Source organism: Sinohyriopsis cumingii, chromosome 19 (assembly GCF_028554795.1).
Source record: "Sinohyriopsis cumingii isolate HCF-2022 chromosome 19, ASM2855479v2, whole genome shotgun sequence".
Lineage (NCBI taxonomy): Eukaryota > Metazoa > Mollusca > Bivalvia > Unionida > Unionidae > Sinohyriopsis > Sinohyriopsis cumingii.
Window position 1 is genome coordinate 1,616,740 of NC_142979.1, and position 20,625 is coordinate 1,637,364.

Here is a 20,625-nt window from a genome sequence, read left to right on the forward strand (position 1 = left end):
AAAGCACTAAGTGCTGGGTTACAGAGCCTGGATCTGAATTCAGTTTTATTTTTGTTAACAATACTGAACAATCTCACAGTCAGCATTAGAATGGTAAAGAACCAATATTCTTTTCATAACCTGACAAAGAAGAGGAAATTTGTATCTTACAGTTATTGGTTCTTTTAGCTGGGAAATAAGATGAAAAGAATAATCTCTGTCCGCATGAAGTACATTGTCAGGTAGAGTGCCAATATGATACTTCAGGAGTTCTCCTTCTAATTTATCAGCAGCCTTTCCTGCAGCATGGTGCATCATATGACAGAAAGAACCTATGTACAATGATGGAGCCATTTCTTAAAATATAGAATGCAACTCCTTTATGAATTCCAGTCATCATTGATGCAGTATCAGCTGAAAACCCCCATACAGTTCCATGCTGCATGCAAAGGGCATGAAGCTGCCCTATAATGGAATGCTGTATTGTGTAATTCATGTATTCATCTCTGAATCGGTTTTTCATCTTTTCCTAATCCATATTTGAAATTATTTTTCACATGCATTGACTAGAAAAAATCTGACAAGATTTTTTTTGCCAAATACCTACAGACTGGTTCTGTATCATATATGAATTAGAACAAAGAATCTGTGAACACAGATTACAAGTTAGAAAACCAGTCTGTTCTCTCATAACTAAGCGATACAGCTGCTATAAATAGAAACCGAGGTAAAAAAGTTGAAAGTAGAAACCAGCATGTTTCTTGGAAATAGGGCAACTGCTATAAATAGAACATAATACTGTTAGGAAATTAGTTACATAGTAGCCATCTGTTCTAGAATATGGTACAGTAAAACCTGTCTTGAGAGACCACTGCTATGAGAGACCACCCGTCTTGAGAGACCAGGTTCTCCATGTACAGATTTAGAGATTATATAGTGTTATAACTTGTTATGAGAGACCACCTGTCATGAGAAACCATTATGTTTTGGCAGAAGGGGTGGTCTTTCAAGACAGGTTCCACTGTATGTGGGATTAATGGAATGTTAATAGAAATGAGATAACAAATGATTATTTTTTTTCTGGAGGGAGATATACCGAAAATGCATAATCCAAACACAGTTTAGCGTAAGGCATAATTTAATTAAAAAAGTGTAACGATTATGCCAAAACGTAATGGTTGGCATGTATGCAAATGTAATCATTAGATGTTATCAGTTGGCATTATGTCTAATTTTGGATGACTCAGAATGTTGCAATGCTCCATATAAGACTTCATATGTCTCTCTTTACGTTTGACACTTTTACACATCATTGCATTTTAATAAACACTTAATGCAAGTGAGAAATGTCTCATGTGTGTCCTGTTAGCTTTAATGCTTACTGTCTTTTTTTGCACTTGTTTAATGAAATAGCAAGAATGATGAAAATGTTTTGTAAATTAAGAGCCTGAAAGTGTTCATGCCTCACAATAACAATACTTGTTATATAAATGAATGGAAATGTATGTAGTGAGTGCAAATAATAAATACGCACCAATAATTATGTGCTGGATCACAAGGTCAGAACAAACTAAGTCCACACATGAGATAGTTCACACAAACATTGATAAAAAAAATGGAAAGACCTTACTACACTCTAATATACTGACTTTCTGGATAGATGGTTGAAATGTTGAAGATTATCATGGGATTTTGGAAGCTTTTGCTGGACTGCATTGAAAGTACTGACTGAAAGCTTAAAAATGGCACAGGGACCCTGGGTAGCCATGTGGTTTACAGCATTCAACTTTACCAAGCACTGCTAACTCACCTCTGTCCATGTGGTTCTCATCTCATGGTCAGCCAATGTGGGTATGTAAGAAAACTGCTAGTAACTTCCTGTGGGTCAGTGATTCTTACCAGGCATTTTCTGTGTTCTTCCTGCACCAGTTATACTGGCCAACATGTACATCCTATCTTGTGCTGAGAAATGGTGTTAAATCACAGAACACCAACTACAAAAAAACTGGCACACCCAAGCAGTGATCTAGGGGAGGTAATAAGTAAGAGTTTTTTCCCTTAGTCTGCACACTATATAGATGGAATATACAAAATGTTCCTTTTTACAGGAGGTTGGATTTAGGAGGTAGAAGAGTTTATTTTGCTAACATAAATGTGCCTTGGGGATGTATACAAGAGAGAATACACTGGCACAATGTGGTGGAGAAGAGCAAGGGAACAGAAGAACACCCACAAGTCCCTGACTGTCAGACATTTGCAACAAGACATGAGGACTCCAAAGACTAAACCCAGAACACTGAGGTGTAAAGTGAATGCTTGAAATGAAGGCATAAACATCATTTTTAACAAATAGTTTCTTTATGTTTGACTGCATGCAGAACAAACAACTAATGCAAGATTTTTTCAGAAGCAACTTGGACATAGACCAGTCTCTTGGTAATGTGACCAGCATTTAACAAATTACTGCCTTAATATCAGAAAATAAAAGGAAAAATATAATGTTAGTCATTTTATACTCGAATATGCTTATACAGAAGTATGGATAAATATTTCCAAGTTAACTAGTTTGGTCGATTCTAAAAACAAGAATGCAATGACATCAAACTCAAGAATATCTTACCTCGGTATTGATCCTCATTCCACATTTACAAAATATCACAGCTTTGTTCAGAAGGATGGGGTATCTATGAAGTAAATTAAGAGGTGTGTGTACCCAGTCAAAAAGTGTCATCAGTATATAGCAGTATTTAAAATACTTTACTTAGTAGTAGCGTAAGCATATTATAAACATAAAATATGATAGATAATAATGCTTGTATTAAACGATGAAACAGAGATGAGATGAAAGTTATAGTGATCTTATAAACAATTAATGATAACAATTAATAACAAATAAATTAAATCGTGTAAATTGTAAATAATATGTTACAGAATTCTAATATTTTAAATCGATCTTTTCATACAAGTGAAAGACTATATTTGCAGCATGAAATGGCACTACAGTATATATATGGTCACAGGCATCCATCTTGTTTTTGTTTGACGATAAATACAGAGAGAGAATGCATGAGATATAATTTCTGTTTGGATTACTTAGTGCTGGGATCACATGTTATTTCTGATACTCGAGTTCCTGACTTTTTGGATAAATTTTAGTTGGGTATGGCCTCAAAGCGGTTGGGTCCTGACAAATTTAGAACTAAAGTAAATTTTTTTTAGCATGAACTGTTTTTTAATGCATATTTTTAATTATGTACTTTAGTGCAATTGTGTGAGCAAAAATCATTTACTTTAAGACCAGAAAATAATATCAGTTTTATTTTCTATTTATATTCTTTACCCAATGAAAAATGCAGATATCTCTCAATTGTTGCATTTTCAATTTATATCATATGGAAGAAAAAAACAATGTCATTTCAACACACAACTTATGACAACCACCACATGAGTCTGAACCAGGCATTCACAACCACATTCATGCTTTATTCATTCTGAAAATTTGTAAAGATTCCTTCTGTTCTAATCAGTTTTTAGTACATCATAGGTTTTGTATTCTTAGTGCCACTGATGTAGTCAGTAGTTTCAAATGACCATTTCCACAGACGTAACTATCCAAATATCTAAGACTGGGTAGGGGAAGGCAAGAGAAAACTTTGATTATGATGCTGTCTGTTTGGGTGAATTTTAATGTTTGAAGTGTCTCTCATTTAAGTATCAGGGTAATCTGGCTGTTGAAAAAACTTTCTAAAAAATATCTGCAGAACATCTTATTTTTTCAATAAAGGGCCATCTTTTAATCCATTGGAGGAGAAATATTCTTGTTGGTTCCAATTTTGATAATTTTGATCAGTGATCAACAGCTAATAAGATCTGTCATAATGATTCATCCTTTTTGTGAGTGCACCTGTGCTCTTATCATGTTTATATGAAGGCCTTTTCAAACAGTCAAAGTCTACCTACCATATATACTCACTTAAAAGATGAGTCCAACTGTAAACTGCACTGATCCAGATCTGTCCTTGAATAATGTACCAGCAGATTTGGGGCCGTGCAGCTTGTTTGCAGTTTGACTCAACTAATAAGCAAGTATATATCGTAACCATTTATAGATACATGTTATCAGATTTTCAAATAATTACACCTGTAGTTGAAATAATCAGTGCCACATGCCTACATAATGTACTGTATATAATTGCTTACAAGTCAAGTCCAACTGCAAACAACATAGTTCATGAACTGCCATGACATAATGTGCATCATGCAACAGCAGATTTGGGTCTGTACAGTTTACAGTTGGACTTATAAGCAAGTATATAAGTTATATAAACTTTAACAGAGAGCATTCTTTATATAAAAAAAAGCACTGAGGGTTTCATAGGATTTAACATTTTCCCATAATTGTGGGCCCTATATCAGTGAAACTTGTCAAATACGTTATTTATTCCAATACATCTGTTCACATTTTGTCAAAAATCAGCCATATTTGTAATCTTCAAATGAAGCTGAAATTTCTAAACCATTTTATATTTGAAAAAGTTTAAACATTACTTAAAATTGGAATTTGGATGTAACACTGAGTTGAGGAGTATTGTGAATTTGGGGTGAAGTAATATTTCTTATCATCTTATATGATTACTAGAGCACATACTTTTGACATAAAGGACAAACAACTTCCTCTGTACATAGTTTTTCAATGGCTGAACACAGCACAGATTCTTCATAATGAAGGCTGTCTTCATACTTTTCAAATTCTTCCAGTAGTTTTAGTTCTGTAATGAAAAATGTACACATTTAAGGGAAACATTGATTCACATGCAAATATTATTTCTGAACCTTCAATTGTCAAGAAATGACCTGTTAACTGGTTTGCACTATGCATGCCATGAATTATGATCTACTTCACTAGAAAGAAGTTGGATTGTCAACTTGTGTGAAACCAAAATGGAACTGAAAGTTGATATTAAACTACTTAGATCACATCACTACCTGCAAGAAAAGTAAAAGTGTGTGTTCCTCAAAGGGAATGAAAATCTGCTGCCTAAAAAGAATTTCAAAGAGTTAAAGACAGACCATTTCTTCTTTTTAACTGCAAAGTGTTGAAATTATCTCTGATACTTCTCAGCAATAAAAAGATTTTCAAATTAGCCACTGTAGTGATCATCCTGAATGGAAGATCAGCACCATTTTCATTTAGAACCAAGCAGACTTCATTAAAAGTCTTTTTGTGAAAACCCCATGTGAATATGACCATAAATTCAGGAGGAGCGATAATAACACGATTTTTAAGATGACAATCATTGTGAACATGCCAGATTTCAGATCAGCTTCAGTTTCATTTATGCCTGACAAATACCCTAAGATGTCTTTGAGTAAAACACCATGTCAATAAGACTTTCAATTTAGTACAAGTAGTAACAACACAGTTTTCAAGTGAGCGGCCATAATGAATATTAGATTTGCACCATTTTCATATATAGACATACAGACATCATAAGAAGTTATCTCGTGAAACCCCAGATCAATATGACTTTTAGGTTTTGGAGTAGCAATAACAAGATTTTCAAGATATCAGCCACAATGGCCACACTGGATGTCAGATCAGCCCTGTTTTCATTTAGAACAAATAAGATATCATAAGTAGTCTTTTGATGACAACCCCATATGAACATGACCATGAATTCGGAAGGCAGCATGGTGAAACAGTAAAAACGACAAACTACTATGGGATACATCATACCCATTTCCACACAGAATGGTAAAAATTAGATACAAAAATGTCTGTGAGATAGAGCATATCTTTCCCAATTGGAGCATTACAAATCAATAATGTGGAAACTAATCAAAGATAAGCACATTATACCCAGCTAGAAACAGAAAAAATGCTGATGTAGAAATTACTCTGAAATAGAGAAGATATTGTCCAGCTGGAACAGTAAAGGTTACAGATTTAGAAACTGCTCTGGGACAGAACATCATTCCCAGATGGAACAGTAAAAATTACAGATATAGTAACTATTCCGAGATAGAATGCTTCATTCCAAGCTGGAACAGTCTAAATTATGGATATCAAACCTAATCCGAGATAGAGTACTACATTTCCAGCAGGACACTGTGTGGTGATTCCAGTCTTTTCAATACAAGTCATATATGGTATGTAAAGGCTTGTCCATCTCAACAGGTCAAATTGTTACAGCCTCTATAGACAAAGGGCATGCAGAAATGTAAACTGGTGTACTGTAGTGTGGTTGGAACACTAATAAATCAGTTAAAAGATTTAAAATCCATTCTGAAGTCCATATATTAATTATTGGATGTAACTCTTTTCTGCACACCACATTCCCAAATTCCTAATCATGAGTGTTTATTTCAAATTATATTCAAGAAAAGTAATAAAAACATAAAATGAGACATACATTTTATTAAAATTCACCTGTGCATGCAAATTGTTTTTTTTAAAAATCCTTTAAACACACACACATAGGTACATACAGATATGCAGGTGAGACAAAATTAATTTAATTTTCCAGGCAAAGTCTCCATTAAACATGATGAGTATGGATCTTACTGGTCAAACAAGTTTACAAGACTTCATTCAGTTTAACTTTTACAAATTGGCAAATTTCTAACAAGATAAGAAAGTGTTTCACCATGTTAAAATTCTTACCCTCCTGCCTAAGTTCATCTTGGATATCCTCAAACATATTTAGCATTTGGTCAATGTCAAAATCTTCCAGCAGGTCTTCCTACAAGAGACACCACAAAGTTTTCGCTGCATAAGCATGTCATCAATATTGTATATCATAACTGTATACTAAGCTTAATATCAAAGTCACCAAGACGTGCCAAGTCTGTACAATTTTATGATTTTTAAAAATATTACAAGTTTGCTGTATCTAGGCACAAAATTACTCATCAAATATTAGAATATTTCACTTGCTGATAGCATCTCTGTATCATGTTATTCAATTCTTCTCATATATTTCATACCTAATGAAAACTTATGTGAAATCACATACTGATATCTTGGCCACACTCCAGTGTCTTTAAAAATAAAACCAACATCAGGTACCACAGCAACTTTCTTGTACTAGCATGAGGTACATGCAGTGGGGTGGAAAAAATCAGTATTTTATAATAAAATATTGTTTCTATGATAATAATTACCCAATCAAAATAAATTATGAGTATATCCAATGTCTTGCAAATCCTGCCTGCCAAAACTAAGACATTCACCATGTTTTTCATCCTGTTTTACCAAGAAATGCTGGATTGACCTCAGGGTCATAGTGTCCAAACTCGGTATCATAAAGAACATATGGCAAAACAGTGCCCAAAAAAGCACAATGTCTCCAATTTGAAACAGGAGAATGTGAATCCCACCTTTGTTGAACAATTGTGCAGCCAACTAGAAATAACTTATGTAAACTCAGAGAATGTAAAATAAAATTGGGCATCCTTCTGAAACCCTGTGTACTCAGGTGTATCCAAAACCCTCAGGCCCACCACATGTAAACACCAAAACTGGTTTGAAGAAAGCAAGTCTGCCATATGGAGACTATTGAACAGGAGACATTGGCTGTAAAAGGCCAATTTAGACTACAAGGCAGCACTCAACAACAGTCCAATACAAACCCAGAGTTACGAGTCTCATACCAAAGCTGATCCTCCAGTGCTGACTGAAACTGTGAAAGCAATTGACTTGCTGTCAAATGGCAAATCATCTGGAAAAGATAACTATACCAGCAGAAGTCTACAAAGACATTGGCTTGAACATAGTGCAGAAACTGACTGACCTCTTCCAATTAATGTGGACTCAAGGAGCTATAGACCATTCTTAATGAGATCCTCATGAATATTAATGTATCGCGAAAACGAGGCTATGGTAGGCAGACTGAGAAAAAAATATGGCGTCTTACTGTACATCGTGTAACGATCTGAGCTGTTTGCCAGATATTTCTTTTACATTCGTTGAGAATTTCATCACGGGTGTCTCCAGCAGTTCAGGGAATGAACAGATGACAAAAGGATTCAAGTATTACAGTGAGGGATATGTCCATTCTCTTAAAGGTAAGTTGATTTACGTCCTATCTTGAGTGTACTTTTTCTCTACTGCACACAAAACACAAGTTAACGATATAGAAATGAAACTATTTAAAGCATAATTTTTTTTTCTGAGTAGGTCTGATTTAAATGTACAGCTGTCAGTCAGTATTGTGGTCAAAACACGCGGTCAAAATAAAACATTTACAAAACGTGCATAGTGACACAAACTGCCCTTTTAACCAACCACGCCCCCTTCCTCACCAGTACAGACTTTGTGGTGCGCTTTAAATAGTTTTGGGTACATACCTTGCATTTTAATATGTATCAAAAGTACACAACCTGACATTTTTATATTTACCCACAAAACAGCAGGATTATTTGTTCAAAGCTGTTTTATATCCATTCATATATATATATATATATATATATATATATATATATATATATATATATATATATATATATATATAATCAAAGAGCACCCTGCCCCCAAACACACAAATTGGTCCCTTATTTATGTGAACTTCTTCATTGTTCATTGATTATAATTATTATTAGTTTTGTGGTGTTGGTAGATGGATGAATTTTAACACCCAGTATGTAACTGCACACATTAGATCAAGTAAACATAATAGGGAATAATCGTGTCTAAACAATATAACATTTTGTCATTTTATGTATGGGATATTATGTTAATCTGTTTATTAAACTGAGTTTCTCTTTTATTTTCAGTTTATAGAGATGGAAATGAATGCCTTGTCAAGGGACGGTGTTTTAGATCACAAAAGAAGAACGAGTCACCACATGTTGTTGAGGTAAACCTGTCATTTTCATTCATATTTATATTATAAATTATTAAAATTATATTCAACATGCACAGATATTTTTAATATTTCAACACTTAAAATATTATTGAAATTCAGATCTTGCATAAATGCTGTCTATGATACAGTTTGGCCATATCATATTTCTTCAAATAAACTTTCCAGGGCTGTCTATTTTCCTAAATTAGGATTGCTTTTGGAATACAAAATGAGTATGCTGTAAAGAAAAGAAGAAAAGAAAATTATCCGATTTGTATCCTTTTTAAAAGAAATTTCAACAACAAAAATTTGTAAAACCTGCTTAAGAAATCAAGGAAAATAATTTGTATTGCATAAATGACACCCCAGTGTGTAGGAACATTTTATTGGAATAAGAAACAAAACCACCTTTTAAATTATTGCGATTTATGATTTTGGTTTGTTTTTATATAAAAAAATAACTTTTTTCTTCTAGAGAATGAATGACAATGTCAATCTGTACCCAAGTGGCATAATTGTGAGCCCATTTTGTCATTGGCTTGCTGCAACTCCTGATCGTAAAGTCTACAACCCCAACAGGACCCCACCCCCCCATGGTTTGTTGGAGATTAAATGTCCAGTTGCAGACACTTTACTATCTCTGAAGTACCTTGCGGTCTCTAATGATGCCTTGAAATTGAAGACAAACCACAACTACTACTACCAAGTTCAAATGCAGTTGGCAGTTACAGGACTGGAATGGTGTGATTTTTGTGTGTGGTTGGAAAATGACTTTCATGTTGAGACTATTCTGTTTGACAGGGAATTTTGGCAAGCTGTCAAGGACAAGCTTGATCTCTTCTGTTATAGATTCTACCTCAATTAGTATGTTCTCCTGTTTGTATATATGCATATGAATGTTTTGTAAGATATATTAAAATGAATTTTCTATGCCTTTACATTATTAAATCATTCTGACAACTCCAAGCAAAATGGCTGCAAGTCAGTTGCCAATGTGGACTTTGTTGCACTGCTTTTAAAATCTACTTACATAAATTGTCAATTTTAAATTCAGCGTAGCTGGTTTTGCTTACTATATATGTATATAGGCTGGAACAGTCACCCATAGATGCATTATAGAATTGTGTATCATTTTCACATGAACCCTTTGAGTAATTGTGTGTGTGTATATATATATATATATATATAGACATACACACATCTTACCAAAGGTATTTGCATGAAATTCAAGATGTCATTGAAATATTACACGATGTTACTAAAGGTGTTTTAAAAAAAACTTGTATATTACTGAAATGTTAATAAAATGAACAAGATTCACACATCTAAAAGGTATTTGCATGACAAGATGCCAATGAAATGTGGCATGATTTTAAGGTCTAAAAATAAACTACTGAAATGTCAATAAAATGAACCTTATGTGGTACTTTCATAATGTCTCAGTATCTTTGTTTTCATTCACAAGTTCTACATGATACTTCCATGTCACAAAATGCTATTTCTTTTGTTTAATTAGTGGTCATTTGAACAAAGTCAGTACATTTGCTACTGTCCACAACTGATTTATTGACCCAGAAATTGTCAAAGGCACCACAGACTGTAATAACTTTGTATTCTTTCACCCTCTTAATGTATCTTTACACATGTATCCTCAGGCTTGCAATTTTTTGATTGGTTTCCACCTGGGAAGCTGTGAACTGCCCATCACTACACCGAAAGTGTGGTGTTGCAATGGAAACACCAGTACCTTCTAAAACTTAATGTAAAACAAAACCTTTATCTGCCATGATTTGGTCCCCTGGTTCTAACAAATCTATAAGCCCTGACAGCTTTGTGATCTCCACATCACTCATGCATCCCGAGTACAAGGAAGACACACGTGATTGCACCGTGTGGGGCTATCCCTACCAAACCTTTTCAGGTGTTGTGAGTTTTGTAGTTTGAATAAGTCTTTGATGCAAGCACTAGAGATGAGGGTCTTTCTGTAAATATTTCTGTGCAGTCAATAATAATTCTAGTTCCTGGGTAGGACAGTTGAAAATCGAGAGGCATATTTGCTTGAACCTGCTCACGACTTGGTAAAAAATACAAATAATTTGTCCACATGATTATTATCCGACTTACAGAATACCTGTGAATATTAAATCGAACAGACATATCTTCAATCGGAAATCCACATCTCAATCTACACAAAAACATGAAAAGTTCATCCACTGGGTCCATTGCCTTTTGCCGTCCCCTGATGTTGATGTCATTCCCTGTGCTGTAATATAAGCTCTTCATTCTAATTGCAGTCGGTTTGATGCTATTGAAGAAGGTTATAAAAACCTCATATGTGGGAAAACCAGTGTAAAATTCTATCATTTCATCATCATCTGTAAATCTGTTCAATCCAAGCTTCTCCATGTTTATTTTTTTATTCAAATCTTGCAGTTGCCTTTCCTTCTCTTCCAATTCTGTTACTGCTTTCCTCAGTCTCTTCTCCAGCTCTGTAATTTTACTTCTGCATGCTATATGCAACTCACAGGATCTGAAGAAGATAAAATAATAATGTAGCTTTTCATCAACATTTGTTAACTATAATGGAGACAAAAAAATATAACTAGCAAAGTTACCAGCTTCACTATAATTTAAAATTATACAAGAGTTTTAACAGAGGCTGCTTTCCACTGATTGTCTGCTCTCTCTCTCTCTCTCTCTCTCTCTCATACACATAAACACACTGTGTCATGCACACACACACCATGCACACACTATGAAATAAATGTGTAAAACAAAAGTTACAAAGCTATGGTTTGATTAAATATCAGTGCCATCTGGAGGAGAACAGCAAGCAAAATAAGCCCCACATAAATCAGGTCTTTTCAGAGTAAATAAGAGAAATTATGCAGTGATGTTTTATCAACAGCTTCATTAATTCTTATCCACTCTCTCTCTCTCTCTCGTAATTTCATTCAACTTGTACTCTCATCATTTTCATTGTACTGGTGCTATCTCTCTTCTCTATCGTGGTCATTTACATTCTACTTGGTTTTTTTTAACGACGTAATAACTTTACCTTTTCTGTACTTACTACTCCTACGCAAAATTCATAATTTCTTATAAAAATGCGCTGCTTGGAGGTACGCCCAGTTTTCGATGACCCCGTTATGTAGAATGGGACTAGGGGTAACATTTTTAGAAACCTGTCATTATAAAACACACATACATACAATCATTTACTTCATCGACAGAATCTATTTTGCATTTGGAATTCTTATTCTTACATCATTCAGCTGCAAAGAAAATATAAACACACCAACAATCATCCAGTTTCTTACCTTAAAATTCAGCCCCTCATCACGACGTATTGCAACAATCCATTTTCTACGAAGCTCCATCTTCTTCACTGATGGGATATGGTGGAAGCTTAAATCTATGTGAATTCTAGCATTCCCATCGCACAACGGAACACAACAATAATTGTCACGATTTTTTCTGTTGCCGGTATCAACTGTAGCAACCATGGTTGCGAGGTAAAATGAAACTGGTGCCTATATTAGCCTCGTTTTGGATTCACTGACCCAGGGTCACATGAATATATGAATACATTCTAAGAATGGTCTATATATACCCCAGGAGTACAAAGATGCATCTATTGTGGACTTGTACAAGGCAATCCTGTAACAACCACTGGGGCATCTCCTTGCTGCCAGTAGCCAGCAAAATTCTAGACAGGATTTCTGCTGAATCACCAGGAGGAATGACAGGAAGAGAAATCTAACCTTTACATGAATTCATATACTTGACAAATGTCTCAGTCATGGAAGATCAGGGCAAAATTTGGTTGCCCAGAGAAATTAATCGCAATCGTTTGGCAATTCCATGATGGCATATTTGCTTGTGTCATGGATGATGGTGAGTCACATAAACCATTATCAGTCACCAATCACCAATGGAGAAAAGCAAGGCTGCATGTTGGTCACAATCCGCTTCAGTATGATGTTTTCTGCTATTTTTAATTAAGCTTTCCATTACAACCACACTGGGATCAACATCAGATATTGGACTGATTGCAAGTTTTTCAATCTGAGGAGATTACTGGCAAAGATGAAGCTATATGATCTCTTATTTGCTGATGGCCGTTGCCTGAATGCCAAGTCTGAGTATGACATGCAACACAGTTTGGACTATTTCTCTTCAGCTTGAGATAATTTTGGTTTCACAACCAGTATCAAGATGACAAGTGATATATCAACCTGCACCAGGAAAGCCTTTCATTGAGTCAAAATGTCGCAGAGAATTACCAAACCATCCTGGAAATGGACACATACACCTATCTCAGCAGTACACCATCACTTGCAGTCCACACTGTCTGATGATAAAACCAGTGCCAGAATTGCTAAGCAGTGTGACCCCTGGCAGACTGTGCAAATGTGTGGAAGTGCAGGGACACTGAGGTTCTCACACAGGCCTGGCATTCCAAACATTCCCCTTCTGCTGATGAAACCACAGATGAGATGGGCAGGCCACATCAATAGGATAAGTGACAACCAAAGAAGATCATATGCAGTGAGCTAATGGAGGGAAAGTGATCTCAGGGAGGTCATAAGAAACAATTCATAGATTCCCTCAAGTCATCCTTGAAGCACTTCAACACTAACCCAGAGTCTTGGGGATCCTTCCACCTGGTGCAGCCTCATCCATGCTTGTGCTACTGACTATGAATATATCCTCTACTGATCAAGCAACCCCAAGCAGCATCTCCTGTCCAGTGTGCCTACTTCAGAGCACACAAAAAAAAACTAGCTTGATCAGCAACTTGGATACTCACAGAAACCAAACCAGTTAGTGATGTCATAGTTATCTTTGAACTTGAAGGACAAACATCAAAAACAAATGTGCTAAAAAAAATGATTCGATTGCTGAAATGGAAGTCAGGCAAGAGTGGTCTCCCCTGGAATAGAAGGAATTTTGCCAAAACATGTCAGTCATCAGTTACTACTGGAATGGATTTGCATGCTCTTTCAAGAATTTAACCAAACTGAGGACAATGAAGAGAGTGTTTATATTATGACTGTGGCATGAAAGAAACATTTTGCTCCAAAAATTAACTTCATCTTCCAATAGACTACACAAGCATAATGTCAAGAGAATAATATTCAAGACATGGTTTAGTGAAAAATTGTTATGCCTACAAATCCAGAAGTAGAGTAAAAAGCATTGTTATGAAGCTGCTGAGAAACTTGGGAAGGTAGTCTGTTGTGCTGCTGATACAGGTCCCACCAGGTCAGACTGATCTTTTTAGGATGAAAGGTCTCTGAGGTTAAAGCTGAAGAAGGTTCTCTGATGTGCATTCCCCAACCCAAACAATGTCAGCCTCCCAACAGTTCTGCCTGAACGTGACTGCCCTAATCTATTGAGTTGATATTTATAAGAAATTCATTTCATCTTGGTTTGCGAGCTGAGTCAATAACCCATTTGTTCTAGGACAAAGCCTGAGCAGAAATATACTGAGCAATTCTGTCTATCAGTTTTTCAAGTAAACATTTCCATCTTAGGGCTTGTTCCATATAAGCCAGGTGTGCTTTTTCAACATCTCTGAGTTCTCATGCAGAATCTGCATGCACAGCTGTTTCAGCAGATGAGCAGGAGGCAGGATTGACCTGGGGATCTCAGCAGTGAGACTGAGGAGTTTGTTAATTTATTACTTTTCCTGCTTAAGAGAAGCAATCATGATTAATTAGCACTCGGATTTTCTTTCACTTTCTGCAGGATTTTGTGAAACAGAGTGGCACATGGCAAGTGTTTTGATCACAACCATTCCAATACAGGGAAATTAAGCTGGTTGTGCTGGCTTTCAGATCTGGGGTTGGTGTGATGAGGGTTGGGAACCTGGTGTTCCACCTCCTTGGTACATGGCAGACCTGAAAGTTAACTTGTTGATGAGGACACCACTTGAGAAAATATCAAATGGGAAAGCAGACATCTTTGGGTTTAGTTTTCCCTTGCCTTCTGAAATAGCTGATGATAATCAAACTGTCAGAAAGACGCAGACAGCCCATTCCAAGATAACAATTGCATGCAAAAGAAAGGTATTTCATATGTGAATCAAGTTCAGGAAGTTGATATGCTTGGAAAATCTGACCTAACTACAGCCAGTATAAATCTCTAGATTGAACAACAACTCTTGAAAAGTTGCAAGATCTATGTTGAACGGAATGTTTTCAGTAAATTAAATTTCTCTTAAATCATTTAACAGAGCACATAAACATTAGGAAATAACCTCTGCTACCTCTGAATTCAACCCTCCCTGAATGTAATATTATTAGGTAAGTATTTTTGAAGAAACATAATTTACCAAAAAAACTTCCTTTTTCCATCAAATACATGATCACATTAATACAAGGAGAACAGGTTAAGAGAAGGAAATGCTTGAGAATCCAAGCTTTATCCATCCATATCGCCCACTAGAAGCATGATGGTTGCTCTACTGAAAGGATGAATTTGTTTTAATGTGAAGGCAGCATATATGAAGATTATGAGTTTATACTCGTCTGGGAAATTCCTATGGGATCCCACACATGGCTATTACCTTATATGTAAATGATTCCCAGGCGAATCTAGTGAAAATTCTAAGGTCATGCCCAGGATTGAGGTCATGCTGTCTTGAGGGTGGCATGGTAACGATGGTATCTAGGCAGCTACCAGTGGCCTGACAAGATTTAGCGATCTCCTTTGTAAGGCCATGTCACATAAATACATGCTGGATAAATTAGACATGCCAGCCAGCTGACTACACTGTCTTGAACAGAGACATTATGTTTGCAGGATAGCCTTGTGCCTATCAACAGTAACCAGTTGATAAATACAGAACAAGGTTGTATCATTAGGATGACTGAACCATCAGATAAGAACTGCACATAATTCTGATCCTTGGACTGAATATGCAGCTCACTCACCCTGCAAGCTGAAGCTAGATGTACCAGGAAGCAAGTCTTGTATGATAAAGAGTTCAGCTAAGTTGAAGTCAGACACAGATCTGGACAATCTGAAAAGAGCTATGTCATGACCAAGGAGAACTTCCATTTTGGAAACAAGGCGAGTGAACAGGGCCAAGATATGTTGAAATTGGACAAGTCAGGAAGATCCTTGTTCTGCCAATATCATGACTGTCATGGTGTCTGAATGTGTCTTAAAGGAGACCAGAAACCAATGGAAATATAGAATAATAATAAAAGTACTATAGCAGAAAACCTTATTCTGAAGTATCATCTGCGACCGTAATGCCAATATTTAAATATTGGCCTATCTTCTAGGAGCTGAATTTCCGTGACCTCGTATGCAAAATTTCCGCGCCTATTCGGTTACTTTCGGGACGTGACGTCATAGTAGCGACTCCAGCAGCCCAAGTGGGAGTTGCCAGAGTAAAAGACAATACCGTTTTGCTTTGCTTACGGGTGTAATAGAACATTAAGAAAAGCCTGTTGACATAAAAAAAAAATCTTTTCCGAAAGATAAAGACATAATGAAAGAATGGGTACATTATTACAAACGAGCCGAATTCAAAGCAACACCATACAGCACTATGTGCTCGTTACATTTCTAAAGGAATGTTACGAGAGGGATCATGAAAAAATAGCAGCTCAAAGATACGCAAATGCTAGGCCTAGACTAAAAGTTGGCGCTGTTCCAGACATACCTTTGGACATTTTAAATCCTGGGAAAAGTGTTAAATGTGTGAGTTACGAAAACAGGCCGAAAGACGAGTAAGTGACCACAAAATGCAACAATCAATCCACACATCTTTTATCTAATAACAGCAGTGCTAAAAACAAATCTCATAGCCTGACACCCTGGGCCCCTTCTGGTTTTAGTTCCGGCCCGTCCTGTATTCAAAGTGAGGTGCCCGTCAGGCTTGTCTAAACAAAAATTGTTTGCCTGAGGAAACTTTGATTGCGCTGGTGAAATGAGTAAATGTATTTTCAAGATGTTGACATACATGCCTTAACACGGCACAATCTAAATCAAATCACCACTGTTCTAGGTGAAATTTAGATTTGATTTTAATCAAATGGAAACTTTTCTAAAAATAAGATTCTAAACCTGTCGTGTTTCGAGAAAACACGATTTTCAGTAATCTTATAAAAATTAAAAAATTAAAAAAAATGCATTGTATACATGTAGTATGCATAAACGGTAATCTGTAATAATTGGAACTGATATAAAACTATTCCTTCGGCAGTTTAAAAAGCAGCGATTAAAAAAAAAAGAGGTCAAAGTTTCACATTAACTGTCTAATAGAACGGGGAGGGGGGGGTATTGACCCCCCCCCCTTGCCCCAATGTGCGACCGCCCATTTGACGTGCCTTTTCTCCCTGTGATACGCCTTATTATTCCCCCATGACAAGCCCCTTTTGCATATTCTGGTCAGTTCTGGCTAAATTGCAAAATAGCTAAAGTTTTGATTTAAGTACGCAAACGATAAAGCCGGTGTGACTAATGAACATAATCCTTATCCTTGGATTGATCTTGTGAAATAGACTGCCCTTCATACTTACTTCAAAGAAACCATGTTCGACAGTGTGAGTATGCGTAAGCACCAGCAACTGATTACCAAATAAACGATGCCTATTTTGTTGTTACTTACGATGCCATGGACTTAATTTTAACAGTTCAAATCTGCAGTCACAAGTTACCGTACTTGTGGCAACTGTTTTTCATACGTTTTATGCCCCACCTTATTTCCTTAGGTTTAAGTCTTAATGCATGTAACACTGTTTGCTGAATAAAATATTTATTCAGAATTAGTTCTTTAGGGCCACATATACTGCATGTATATATATTATTCCTTGTAATTTAATCATGATAATTAAACTTTTCATATACGTTAGAGGAATGTCAGGTGTTAACTGGCCGAGTTTCTTTGGCAAAAATGAAGTTGCGATTTTGTTTGCAGAGAAAATTTCAAAGTGATCATTCATTTAAGCTAATTGGTGACAATTTTATTCTTTTAATTTTTTTTAATACTATAGTACTGTTGTAGTTGTTTAAAAAATCTGAAATTTACTTGAATAATGTTTAATCTTCACGTTCTATTTACTGAAGAAGAAAAAAAGAAAGAAAAAAAAACTGTTGTATGATATTAATTATATCGTCCAGTGCCGGTTTAGACGTGTGTGCATGTGATTTGAATTTTTAACGTAGCTTTAACAATATTTCAGTCATATTGCTACGATGTCTGCAGTGTGGCAGTTTAGACTGTGGATTGCATACGTTATATTTAAAAATGGTTTGGGGTTGGGTTTTTTTCTTCTGACAAATGAAAATTGACAGACATAATGTAATAATCGGGACTTCGCTGCGCAAAATTGAGAGATATTTCGAGATCGGGAGGTAGAAGAGGAAATACCCCCAAAATCGGGAGGTTTTTCTCCCGGCTTGAGAGTTGACAGGTATGAACTGTCCGGGCTTGTGGAATTTCATTCAGGACTTTAATTTATTTAAGTCACCAGCCCGGGGCCTGTGCCTAACAAATTTCTTTTAGCACTTACCAGTACAGTACATAAACTATTATATCAGATTGCAGATTCAACTTTGAATGTGCAACCCAAATGTGGTCTCCTGTCTGCCTCGCTCGCCAATGTTTATGTTTGTATTCGAGGACTGGCTAGTATAGCGTCACGGTACCACGTGATCTGTCGTCTCATCAAAACTCGGAAAAACTCGGCAATTTACGGAATCGTGGTATCTTCCACGCAATATAATCACTACCCGCTTACGATATTTAATTTATAAACATTGCAGTCGAATTAAAATCTGTAGAGAATTACATACGTAAAAGGAAAATTTTGATTTCTAGTCTCCTTTAAGTTGGGAAACAGTATCCATTGATTGTGATTAGGGCTAGATTTTTGTCCTAAGGTGGCGCTCTACAGTTGCGTATTTTGCATAGGGTTAGGATTTTAAAGAAAAAGAATTTCCCCAGCTTTCCTCACTGGTTATACTGGCTATTTAAAAAAGACCTTGTATATCTTAGGTATAATTAAAAGAACCTTTAATTCCCTTTATTTTGGTGTATGATTGATGGTGTACTATGGGTTATAGAGTATACAGCTTGGCCTTACTTCAAATGTGCACCTTTCAAAAAAGTGCTAGCTCTACTTGGTCAATTTCACTTCCTGAACTTAAGAGGTAAATTGTATAAAAAAGAGCCAATAACTTTTTTTACATTTTATATGTTTGGTAATTCATTCATTGCACTTTCAGAAGCTGGTATTGTCTAGTCTGGCAAAATTCATTTTCCCTATTTTAATAGCTGCTATGTATAGTGTACTTTAGACTAATTCAGGCTGATTTTTTAACACAAGGGAGCAGTCATTTTAGTTAGCAGTGTACTTAAATCATGTAAAATTTCCAAAAGTACAATATCCAAAGAAATATCATCCATGTTACATTACTGTAGCATATAGGTATGCCAACATTCTCTCCATTGTGCATGTTTTAAATGCAAACTACTTCACCTTACATACGTCACCCTCTCTAAAGTACATATTAATTGGTGAGCGCCCCCTAAGAGAAAAAGAAGGAAGTTAGCCAACTGTAGGGGTGGAGGCTCTGAGTGGTGTGACAATGTTAATGTGATACCAATTGGTGAAAACACACAACTTCCCCTCATGAGCCTTCAAAGTAAATGGCTGCCTAGCTGTTGAGATTCTGTCCACAACTAAGAAGCAGAATTCCTGTACTCACAGGCATCCCTGACAAAAGCCTGGTATAAAAGAGGAGTTTCTCCAGACAAGGATAGAATAATGAAGACCTCAGCTGTCTAAGCAAAGTGATGGTCACTGTGATTTTCCTAGGTATGTCCACTGCAAGATCTGGGTCTGGGAATGAAAATGATGGTGGGCAGTATGTTGTTCCAATTTCAAACAAGTCTAACATCAGCTGGCCCCTGAAGTGCAAATGTCAACAAAATGGCCTTCATTTGCAAGAAAATGATGTGAAGAGCATTGTCTTCCAATAACCACTTGCTAATGACCATTGAAAAGTCTGGTAGCAAGTGTACTCCCCAACCTGGCAAAATTCTGTAGGTGCAAAGTGTAACTTGTAGTTGTAGGGTTTATAAACAAATTGCCACTTCTAAACACACCCAGCTTTGCCTCTAAAGCAGAATGTGTTGGATTTCAGTTAGAACCATAGACTGGTCATCTAAATGACCTGAAATCGGGTACCATTGTGCCAGAAGGAACATCTGCAGAGGACATACATAAAAGTGGCTGAGGCACTGAGCAGGCTGAGGAGTTGAAGAAAATTTCTCACAGAATTTAATGTCCAGGAAGATGGCATTTCCTAAATATGAATGATGTTGCTGATATGTTTAGAAGGAAGATGAACCAGATTGATATGTGTTAGGAACTCCATATCTAGATGAATGTAATATTTAGAAGAGACAAGGTCCAGCTTCTTCACAATGACATTCCACCTTAAAATGCAAATGAGGTTGAGTGTTTTTGCAGACTATCATCCAGATATGCCACTGTTGCTGTATGGTATGGTGCAGTCCAATGTTTTGGGACGAGGTTAAGGCCCAATGGAAGGACATGGAATTGGTAGACTACCCTTCGGTTGCTGCAGTAAAGGCACTTGCAAATACTGAATGTGGAAATATGTGTCAGATTGGTCAAGACTGATCACCTATCCATCATGCTACACAGACAGCCAAACAAACCTTGCTGTCTCCATCCTAAACTCTGGCGCAGCAATAAAATTACTAAGCCTGCAAAAGTAAATGACTAGTCTCAATCTCCCATTGGCTTTT

The 20,625-nt window shown here is 36.2% G+C and overlaps 2 protein-coding genes across 4 annotated transcripts in view; one reads left to right on the forward strand and one right to left on the reverse strand.

Moving 5' to 3' along the window:
• Positions 1-20,625, reverse strand: part of LOC149775041 (RPA-interacting protein A-like) — a 32,320-nt gene that overhangs the window by 4,982 nt on the left and 6,713 nt on the right. For all 3 annotated transcript variants that reach the window (XM_089944096.1, XM_089944094.1, XM_089944095.1), the window contains exons 4-6: positions 6,644-6,722; positions 4,628-4,748; positions 2,600-2,663 (exon numbers count right to left, since the gene is read on the reverse strand). In XM_089944096.1, the coding sequence (XP_089800222.1) occupies positions 2,600-2,663; positions 4,628-4,748; positions 6,644-6,722 (264 nt within the window). The remainder of the gene's footprint in view (positions 1-2,599; positions 2,664-4,627; positions 4,749-6,643; positions 6,723-20,625) is intronic.
• On the forward strand, positions 6,729-10,293 carry LOC149775042 (uncharacterized). Its single transcript, XM_089944097.1, has 3 exons — positions 6,729-8,046; positions 8,755-8,837; positions 9,301-10,293. The coding sequence occupies exons 1-3, from the start codon at positions 7,884-7,886 to the stop codon at positions 9,688-9,690; spliced, it is 636 nt and encodes a 211-aa protein (XP_089800223.1). The 5' UTR covers positions 6,729-7,883; the 3' UTR covers positions 9,691-10,293.